At 45.9% G+C, this 10,881-nt stretch overlaps 1 protein-coding gene across 1 annotated transcript; it reads right to left on the reverse strand.

Annotated features, from left to right (window-relative positions):
- Positions 1 to 5,706: 5,706 nt before the first annotated feature.
- On the reverse strand, positions 5,707 to 10,551 carry PEBP1 (phosphatidylethanolamine binding protein 1). The gene is made up of 4 exons (XM_059140084.1): positions 10,306 to 10,551; positions 9,121 to 9,230; positions 8,309 to 8,409; positions 5,707 to 6,713 (listed from the first exon to the last, which is right to left on the reverse strand). Exons 1-4 carry the CDS (start codon positions 10,438 to 10,440, stop codon positions 6,496 to 6,498), a joined length of 564 nt encoding a protein of 187 aa, XP_058996067.1. The 5' UTR covers positions 10,441 to 10,551; the 3' UTR covers positions 5,707 to 6,495.
- Positions 10,552 to 10,881: the final 330 nt, after the last annotated feature.

Raw genomic sequence — 10,881 nt, forward strand, 5'->3', positions numbered from 1 at the left:
GCTCCTAACACCTGCCACAGATGGGCTTCCAACTCCTAGCACCTGCGTGAGGAGGCAGTGAGAGTAGAGAGGAACCAGAATGGCAGCAAAAGAACAGGTTCAAAAGAGGTACTAGGACAGCAGCCGAGAGCCTGTGTCCCTTATTCTTCTGGCACATACTAATCTCCCCTGAGTTTAAAAAGGAAAGAATTGTTGCAGGTTTGTCATATGTGTTGGTAGGGCTGCTTATGTTTGATTTGTAACTATTCAGTCAGTGGGTACCTTCTAAATCTGGTGCAATGCCAGGTGCTTAAGATGCATCCGTATGTCTTAAGTAAAAACCCTTCCCCTTCTGGAGCTTACCCTAGGGGTAGGAGGAAGATGACAACACAATAATTATAAACAATGATTTACATGGTTCTAAGTGCTATAAGGAAAGAGGGAAGGGTGAGGAGGTATCTGAAGTGCCAAGATCAGCATATTTTTGCTCCTTCATTCCAGAAATATTTATTGAGCAGCTACTGTGTGCCAGGGAGGTGTAGGAGTAAATAGGATGGATGGGGCCACTACTCTGATGGAGCTCATGGTTTAAATCTCCACTGAAACAAGTAAATCAAGGGACTGAGTTAACCAACGGTAGACAAGCCATGACAATGCAAGTGGTGGGCACTACCAGGAGTTCACAGGAACTGAGACAATTACATTCATAGGAAATATCAGAGAACACTTACCAGTCGTATCTAATTGAGTAAAAAAAATTATTTCTTGAAATTATCACCATCTGTAATTATTATCTGTTGAAAAAGCATTTTCTGGGGCATCTGGAAACATGCCCATGTAAGAACGCCTATCCCCTTATGATTTTAATTTAGTAATGTATTTTGCCATGGAAATGATGACATAAAAAATACATTTTTTTTCTCTAGCTTGGCCTAGCAGCATATAAGTCTTTCCCACTGATTACAGCTAAAAACTAGACCAAATGCAAAAGCAACTACTTGAGGACACCGAAAAACCTAAGAGCAGGTGGATTACGGAAAAGCCATGTATGCAGAGGAATGAGGTGAAATAAAGCATCTTTAGATGAAGAAAAATTAAGAGAAGTTACTGTCAGAGAACTATTCTACAAGAAATGCTAAAGGAAGTTCCTCATATTGAAGGGAAATGATACCAGAAGGAAACTTGGATCTCTGGGAATGAAGAAAGAGCAACAAATGGTATATATCTAGATAAATATATATTAAAAAAAACTTCTTCCGGTTCTATATTCTTTAAAATATATTGAAATATATTTTTCATTGAAAGCAAAAATTATACCATTTGGGAGGGTTTTGATGTATCTAAATGCAACCCAGATGACAACTATAACAAAGGTTGGGGGCTAAAGGACCCATATGGTTACCATGTTTCTACATTTTACATGAAGAATTTACCATTCTTATTCTAAGCAGACTCTAAGAAATTAGTTATGTATATTCTAACTCCTAGAGTAATTACAAAAAAAAAAAAAAGAGGTGTAATAGCCAAAAATCCAATAGATAAATTGGATATTCAAATAATCCAAAAGGTAAGAAAAAGAGGAACAAATAGAAAACATAAAATGGTAGAACTAGGGGTGCCTGAGTGGTTCAGTGGGTTAAGCCTCTGCCTTCGGCTCAGGTCATGATATCAGGGTCCTGGGATCGAGGCCCGCATCGGGCTCTCTGCTCAGTGGGGAGCCTGCTTCCCTCCGCCCCGTCCACCTACTTGTGATCTCTTTCAAATAAAGAAATAGAATATTTTGGAAAAAAATGGTAGACCTAAATTCACCATAGGGATAATTACATAAATATTTACAGACAGAGTGAGTTTTTAAAAAGGACTATTTGCTGCCTATAAGAGACCAACTAAATAAAGACAAATTCAAAGTAAATGAATGGGGGAGAAAAGCGCCATGCAAATAGGCATAAGAGGTCTATCAACTAAAATAGACTTCAAAACTAAGAGCATTATCAAAGATAAAAGACATTTATGAATAAAGGGATGTCAAGAAGATATAATTTTAAGCATTTTTAAAAAATTAATTACAGGGGTGCCTGGATGGCTCAGTCCCAACTCTTGGTTTCAGCTCAGGGTAATGACCTCAGGGTCGTGAGATTGAGCCCCGCGTGGGGCTCTGCACTCAGCATAGAGTCTGCTTGAGATTCTTTCCCTCTCCCTTTGCCCTCCTTGCCAGCAAGCCCCGCTCTAAAATAAACAAAACCTTTAAAAATAATAATCTGAAAGATACAGATTCCTGAATGGAGGGGACACCAGACTAACACCAGCTTTCCAGTGTTCATGGCCATCAGAATTAGGGAGCTGATGAATGGGCTTTAGAGAGCTCTGTAAAAGCTTAGTTATGTGTGAGTAGTATATATTTGGGGAAAGGGAGAAGGAACTTTTATGGTATGGTCTATGGATATAAAGACGTCTATACTCCCTAAACCTAAGAACCTCTTTACCACGATTCATTCAATTGATGGTCATTAGATTTCTTATGTCCAGTGCTGGAGATACTGAGCAGGACACTGCTTGTCCTTGACTTCAACAAGGATCCAGTCTAAGGGAGAAGATGAACATTTAAACAAAATAATGACACAAGTTTACAGATTTTAAAATTACAGTGGTTAATACTTCAATGGAATGGTGCAGGAGAACCCAGTCTCGTCAGGATGCCCTGAAGGTCAGTTAAGGGAGAAAGGGTCAGAGAACGTGGAAGAGGAAGGTTCCAGGCAGGATTTGTAAAGGACCAATCTGGCTTGTCAGGGAACTGAGAGGCAGCCGGCAAGTTTGGGGCCTGATGAGCAGACAACCGCCGGAAGCTGGAGGCAGATGGGAGTCACATCATACAGAGCCTATCCATGGGCCATTTAAGGATCTGGCCTACAGCCCCGAGCAACTCAAACAGCTCACAGGTTTTAAGTGGATGCTGAGGCCATTGACTTAGCAGCAATTTAAGAACAGAAGTCTTTTGCTCCCAGACCCAGGAGAGGATGTAGGACATGGACCACCATGTATAAGCTTGGGAATCTGGATCACCCACTTCCCAACTAGATGCCCTGGGGCAAATTCCCCTCACCTTCCAAGTTTTGTTGTTATTGTTGTTTTAAGATTTTATTTATTTATTTGACAGACAGAGATCACAAGTAGGCAGAGAGGCAGGTAGAGACAGACAGAGGGGGAAGCAGGCTTCCTGCTGAGCAAAAAGCCCAATGTGGGGCTTGATCCCAAGACCTTGAGATCATGACCTGAGCAGAAGGCAGAGGCTTAACGCCACCCAGGCACCTCACCTTCCAAGTTTAATAGGTGAGACAAGCTATCTCCTTGCCTCTATGCCTCTAATATAGGTCTCCTATGTATTCTTTTCGTGTGAACTTCTTACGTATACACTTCACCTTTTCTGGTTGAGTTGTTGACCTTTTTTCTGCATCATTTTTGAGTCTATGCCTATATTAGACCAGAAAACTAACATACCATCATAATTCCTCATTGATTTTCCAGTCTCTATGATTGACAAAGTGCTGTGGTCAGCAGACAAGTCTCAAAGAAAACAGTTCAGAGAAAAAGAGAGTGAAAGATTTTAAGTACACATAAATTTCAAATTATCATAATGTTTAGAGTTTGAGAAAACTGCTTAAGGGTATGGGGAGATAGATACTTTCATAACCATGGACTTGAATATGAATATGTGATCTTTTTGGAGGGTGGTTTGTCAGTATCAGGATTGAAGATGTATATACCCTTTGACCTAATTATTTCAGTGCTAGAATCTTACTCCAGGAAATTACTTTGCAGAAGCATGTATATATATAATCTAATCACAGTAGGGGACTAGACTGGTTAATTATGAAACACCCGGAAAATAGAGTATTTGTTCAAAATGATGATATGAATTGTAGGGCCCTGTTAACTCAAGATACGCTATGCAAACCTGGAGTGTATAGCAAGACTGTAATTTTTAAGGAAAAAATATGTTGATCTATGCCAGATGTATGCTTATGTGGATATTCATGTTTGTGTCTTTCCTTTTTTTTTTTTTAAGATTTTATTTATTTATTTGTTTATTTATTTATTTGACAGAGAGAGAGAGAGATGGAACACAGGAAAGGGGAGTGGCAGAGGGAGAAGCAGGCTTCCCGCCAAGCAGGGAGCCCGATGTGGGGCTCAGTCCCAGGACCCTGGGATCATGACTTGGGTCGAAAGCAGCTGCTTAATGGCTGAGCCACCCAGGTGCCCTGTCTTCTTTCAAACCGCTGCTGAAAACCCAGGAAAGTTGAAGTGGAAGGCACCGGTTCCTGGGCTGTGTACCTTGTCTAACCACAGGCACGCATTGCTTCTTCATTTAAAGTCAACAGGGTAAGGACGCCTGGTTGGTTCAGTCGCTTAAGCATCTGCCTTTAACCCAAGTCCTGATCTCAAGGTTCCAAGATCGAGTCCCACATCAGGCTCCTTGCTTGGGGAAGAGTCTGCTTCTCCCCCTGCTTGTGCTCTCCCTCTCTCTAATAAAACCTTTAAAAAAAGGAGGCAACAGGGTAGGGGGCATCTGGCTGGCTCAGAAGGCAGAATATGCAACTCTTGAGTTCAAGTTGGGTGTGGAACCTACTTTAAAAAAAAAATTATAAAAATAAAATAAAAAATAGTCGGTGGGGTAGTTGTTTTCTTTATGTAACTTTTGTTTTGCAAATTATCTAAAAATTGAATTTTAAAACCCTTAAATTAGAAAATAATTGCTCTCTACCACTCCCCGCCCCCCATGGAGATTACACAAAGCAACATTTCCAAAAATGTCTCCCGAGAAGCAACTACAATGAAAGGTGGGGAAAAGACCTAGCCTTGCTTAATTAGCACCCGTCAGGCCCCACCATGATCCCTTCTCCAACACAAACCAGGTCAGTGATGGGATCCTTCAAACACCTCCTTTCCTTTCTTTTTTGGTACATCAAAGGGTGTGCAAGTACAGCTGACCCTTGAACAGGAATTTCCACTGCGTGGGGTCCACTTACGTGTGGACTTTTTTTCAGTACAGGGCTAGAAATGTCTTTTCTCTTCCTTATCATTTCCTTAATAACATTTCCTTTTCTCTAGCTTCCTTCATTGTAAGAATACAGCATATAATACATGTAACACACAACACGGGTTAATTATGTGTTATTGGGAAGACTTCCAAGTCAACAGTAGGTTATTAGCAATTAAGTTTTGGAAGAATGAAAAGTTACACAGATTTTCAACTGCACAGGACAGTCAGTGCTGTATCCCCCATACAGCTGAAGGGTCAACTGTAATCTTCCCCCACCTACCCTTGCGCCTTTTGGGTGTGGATTCTATATGGGCTGTAGGTCAGGACAGGGAGAGGTGTACCCTCTCTAAGTCATGTTCCAAGTCATTGTTTCTCCACGCAACAACACCCAGTGGGGAGGTTTCCCACTGGTTTCATGCTCAGATGGAAAAGGACCACTTGTGAAAAGCAAAGGTACTTTTTCTGCAAAAGGAGCTGGCCTAAAACTTTGTGATTTTTTTTTCCCCCAAACCCTCCAGTTGGAATGGTTATTCCTGCTGTAGTTTGATGGCATGTGTACAGGCGAGGATCCTCTCTATGGTCCCTGAATCAAGTCCGAGTCAGGGAAAGGGGCAACCCTTTGAGGTTGTCTCTTGACTTTCCACATTTATGAGACCCCATTCCCAAAAAGGGCAAAATATCTGGAGACCTTGTTCATCCACACAATGTTTTTATTTTTATTCAACTATAAGCAAACAGCAGAATTAACACAATATTCCGCAACTCCAGATCGGCTTTTCCACAAAGTGTGACCAGTTCAACAGACACAGACCTCGGGGTTTCTGACAACCCTTCACCCAACCCTGCAGCGTATCTAGATTGCTGTGCCTTAACCACAAAGCCACTCTTCCTACTGCTTGTTCCAGTACTGCTCTTCCAAGGAGCCAGAGCAGAACACTGACCCCTAGTAAACAGTCTGAGATGTACCACGTTGGGGATTAGTGCACACACCAGCCTCCGGCTGTCTTGGTGAGAAACACAGCCATGAAAACACGACCCAAAAGTGCCATCATGCACAGTTCCGGACTCAGGCTCACAAAGGCAGAGGTAATCAATCTTTTTTTTTTTTTTTTTTTTTTTTTAACCTTAAAGATTCTATGACACTCTGCTCTACTACCAAAGACCTGGTCTTTTTACCTCAATTTTTACTTCTTGAAATTCTGGATTGCTATTCTTACCATAACAATTTGATGACCCCAACACAGTACCAAAATACCCCCCAAAATGGAGTTCAAATTTGATCAAAACTGAAATGGGCAGTGTGACCCTCTAGAATTATAAAGGACAGGCAGAAGGAAAGGTCACTCTAGACCACTACCTGACTGCTCAGGCCTCACCTGTGAGAATGGGAACGGGGAAGCAGAGAAATCTACATGCATCACTGAACTTGAGAACACTGCTTGAGGTTTCCAGGATGGCCTCTATCTCCTGGCATTCCCCTACTTCCCAGAGAGCTGCTCATAGAGTTTGGGCACATAGTCATCCCATTCCGCCTGGTAACACGTGCCGGCCACTGGGGGCCCAAGCTCGTACTTTTTGCGGAAAGATGCCACTTTGAATTTGCCACGGTGGTCTCCAGATCGGTTGCTGAGGATGGGCTCGTCACACTTCAGTGGCCCCTTCTGCTCGTAAACCAGCCAGACATAGCGGTGAAGGCCTGGAGGGAGAGGCAGGAAGGAAGATGTAACACAGCTAGGCCATGGGAATGGAGACGGCCCCCGTGTTCACGGAAGTGCCAACTTGGAGGGCCCCAGCCACCCCGTTTACAAGAGGGGCACTGAGGACCCGCAGAGGTGGAAGGAGTCAGATCACTCTCCTGCTGACAATCCCCCAGTGGCTTCCCACTGCAACTGGGGTCAAGTCCATACCTACCTTCACAGCCTTGAAGGCCCTCGCTCACCCCATCACCTTTGTCCTTCGCGCATCCTCTCCGGGCTCCCAGCCCATCTCCCGGGCGCCCCGACCGCTAGTCATTTTCCACCACCCGCATCTCCATACCCCTTTCACTTGGGACTTCTCTAAAAGTTTGTCTTTTCAGTTTAGTCTCCTCATTAGAAAGCGAACTCCACAAAGCAACAGTGTTTGCTCGTTGATTCAGAACCTACCCTACCTGTGCCTGGTAAAACTCATTCTGACCGACTAAGTAGCAAAGATGCTGAAAAACATCTTTTCTAAGTCGCTTTTGTGGTCACCTTCATCTGTCAGTTTCCGTGGACTAAAACAATGATGACTTAGGCATTTTATCAAAGACAAATTATACTAAAAGAATATTTTTTAAAAGCAAAAGGGGGCGGAAAAAGTCGCGGAGGCTTTTTTTGTTAATGAGAACACAGGTCCTACTTGAGAGACCTGCTTTATTCTCATGTGTGTACGTCCCACAATTAAAGTGCCTAATTGTGTAACTGCCCTAGAGAACTTAATAGATCCCTGGGAAAGATGTACCTTCACCTTCCTCTTAACAGATAAAGCACAAGTCTATGGCCAACTGTTCTTGTCAGGGACCTTCCTGTACCTGCTCAGACTAACAGGGCCTGACAACGTGTCTACCCATGACTACTACTTTGTTCCAGCAAATGAAAGCATCCCGTAATGCACAACAAGCATTAACAGTGCACCTCCCACTGTGAGCTTATCCCACTCAGACTTTCAATACAGTATTCTCCCCCTCTATAGGCAGAACATGTGTATCTTCGCTATACTTCTTAAAGCCCTCCACATCTTTTCGAGATGATACCACCCTAGATTTTCAAAAGGACCTATAAAGAAATGAAGAAGCCAATTTTATATTTATTTAGGAACCTATGATCATTTCTGAGATCTTTCACGGGAACTGGAAACCCAAAGATCCCACGGGGCAAAGACTGAATATAGAACTGACCGTGTTAAATGTGTCCAATCACGACCCCCCACCACCTCCCCAGGAAGTTGTTCCAAGCTTTCTGCAACACTGCTTCCTTGGAATCCTCTCACCAACTGCCCTGCATAGAAAGGCCTAGCAGCTGAGAGGCAAAAAAGCTAACGGAGGACCCCCCTGACCAGAACCCAAGGTTCTGGCCACCTGATGCTACTGCTACTCCAGGTCTCAAGGTCTCCTGCAGGCAACTGCCTCGGAGGTGAACTGCACTGCCAGGAAGCTCCACTAGGCTAAGGGATCTCGGGGAACCCAGACTAAAATTTGCAGCCCTTTGGGCCAATCCTAATGTGCACCCACTGCCTGCCCCCCACCTCCCTGACAAACCAGCCTTTACTGACCTGTGCCCTTGGGAGGCCCAGAGCCGACATAATCGGAGAGGACTGTGCCACTGCTGATGTCATTGCCCTTCATGTTGACCACCAGAAAATGGTGCCACTCCCTGAGACGAGGAACACAGAACAGTCAGCGATGCAGAAGTTAAGCACACAGTCACAGCACAGCCAGCGAATGTGCATGAAGCACGTGTTCCAGACCAGGCTGTGGCGATGAAGGAGACACACAGTCCTGCTTCCTTGGCCAGCACAAACCCCACTGGTCTGCAGAAGAGAGCGCCTGGTGCCTCCCTCCCACCCTCTGAGTCTCTCGGGAGTTATCTGCAAACTTTTCTGCAAAGGGCCAGGCAGTAAAACGTTTTAGGCTTTGTAGTTCACATGGTCTCTGCCACTATTCAACTCTGCGGCTAGAGCGTGAAAGGAGCCACAGACAAGACGTAAGGAAGTTCTCATGCTGTGTCCCGACAAAACTTCATTTATGAACACTGAAATCTGAATGTCATGTGATTTTCACATGTTACAAAGTACGATTCTTTCAATTTCAGTCATTTAAAAATGTAAAAACCATTCTTACTCGTGGGGCCATACAAAAACAGGTGTCAGGCAGATGGGGCTCTCAGCTGTAGTTTCTAGACTCCTGCTCTAGGGACTGAAGGGGTAGGAAATGCACACTCTGGCTGAAGCGTGTGTGTGAGCAGCCCAAACTGGGTGTCCGTCCTCCTGGCACAGCATGTCCAGCAAGGGACGTACGTACACAGGGCCAGAAGCATCAGGTCCTGTCTGGATGACCTAGTGTTGCCAATCTTTCCCCAACTTGCCTGTACTTGGGGTCCTTCCTGCTGGGAGCGTCTGGATCTGTCATGACCAACGTGTAGAGTTTACCAGAATCAAGGCCATCCCACGCAATACTGGTGGGCCGGTTCTTAACCTGTAGGAAGCAACCACTTCGTTGTTAAAAAAAAAAAGTCAGAAATGGGGGAAAAAAAAAGTCAGAAATGCTGAAGAAGTCAACACTCTCTGATTTCAGGTTCCTCAAAGGTAAAACACAGTAAATTATTAATAAAAGCTAAAGTGTATGGACTCTGCTAAGAGCCAGGAGCTTACGTTTAATACACATTATTTACTTTACTCCAAAGCTCACTGTAGGACTGGTGTCCTAGCATGTTATTAACAGAAAGACGTGGGGTCAGGATTTCCACCCTGGAGCTGACAGAGGCCTCTGAACTACAACTTCATATGGTGTGGAGTGTCTAGATCTGGTGACCAGCAGCTTAGCTGGGGCCTGCTAAAGTGGAATCTGAATTAACTGGATACTTTGTGCACAGAAAAGGCCGGACTGGACAGTGAGTCTGGGAAAACAGAGGCTTCCAGAGGGTCACTCCGTATCTAAACATCCACAACAATAAACTGTCGGAGCAATTTATGCACACCACTGCCCCGGAGCTTCACGACCAACAACTGCCAAGTGCGGGGCACTCCAATTCCGCCACTTCCGGTGTCCAGGCCCCAATCAGCTCGCAGGGCGAACGGTAGAACAAGGCCGCGGCCGTTGCCCTCGAGCCTTCCAGCTGCAGAACGCACTTACCTTTGCACGGCTTCTTGCTCTTGCGCGCTAAGACAAAAGGAGGAATCGCTGGGCGACGCTGGTCACCGGTTACATAATGCGTCACATGCCCTCGGGTGGGGCTTTTGCACCCCAAACTGGGGCCTAAAGTCCTGAGACCCTAGGAGAGATATGGGGCCCAAGAGGTGGCCCCCGCCCCCAGGCCCGCGGCCCAGGTTGTTTCTGGGCCTAGGCCCCAGCCTACGCCTTGAAGCCGCTAGAAAGTAGATCGCTTTCTCCTGCAGGCCGAGCCCCGCCCGCCACGTGCAGGGTTCCCGGTGCCCGCAGGTGTCCGCGGGCCTGCGGCGTGGGCCCCGCGACCCCCTTCTCTCGGAGCACCCTCCCCCTCTCCGCCGGCCTCCAAGCCTGGAGCGGCTGCAACCCCAACGCCCTCGGGTACCTGGGTGGGCGTCAGCACTTTGCCCAGCTCATCGATGTCTGTCCCGGTGTATTTGACCTGCAGCGGATGCTGCGGCCGCTCGTCCACTTCCTGCAGGCTCAAAGGCCCGGACCACTTGCTGAGGTCCACCGGCATTGCGGAGCCGAGCTGGGCACACAACGGGGAAGAGTCTCCGCAGACTGGGAACAGCCGAGCGGAGCCAACTCCCAGCAGTCTGCAAACTGGCCAGAGGAGGCGCGGGACCCGCGGCTGGGGAGGCGCACGCGTCGGAGCCGCAGCCCCGCCTCGCCGCGATCCTCCAATCACAGGCCAGGCAAGGCCCACCCTGCTCTCTAATTGGTCAAAACCAATAGCGCGGGGCGTCTCGCGCTCCCAGATCAATGCAGTAGTTTTTGCCTGTCTCTTTGCGCTGAGCGTGCTCGCTCCGTGGGGCTGCATAGTTCCGGGGAACCGTGGCTCGGTTTGCAAGACCATTGTTTCAAGAAATGCAATTAAGCTAGCTTTGCATTTCTTATTCCTTTTTTTTTTAATATTTTGCATGATTCTTTACTTTCTAAATGCAGAAATGGTAAGGCC

This window comes from Mustela lutreola, chromosome 11 (genome assembly GCF_030435805.1).
Source record: "Mustela lutreola isolate mMusLut2 chromosome 11, mMusLut2.pri, whole genome shotgun sequence".
Lineage (NCBI taxonomy): Eukaryota > Metazoa > Chordata > Mammalia > Carnivora > Mustelidae > Mustela > Mustela lutreola.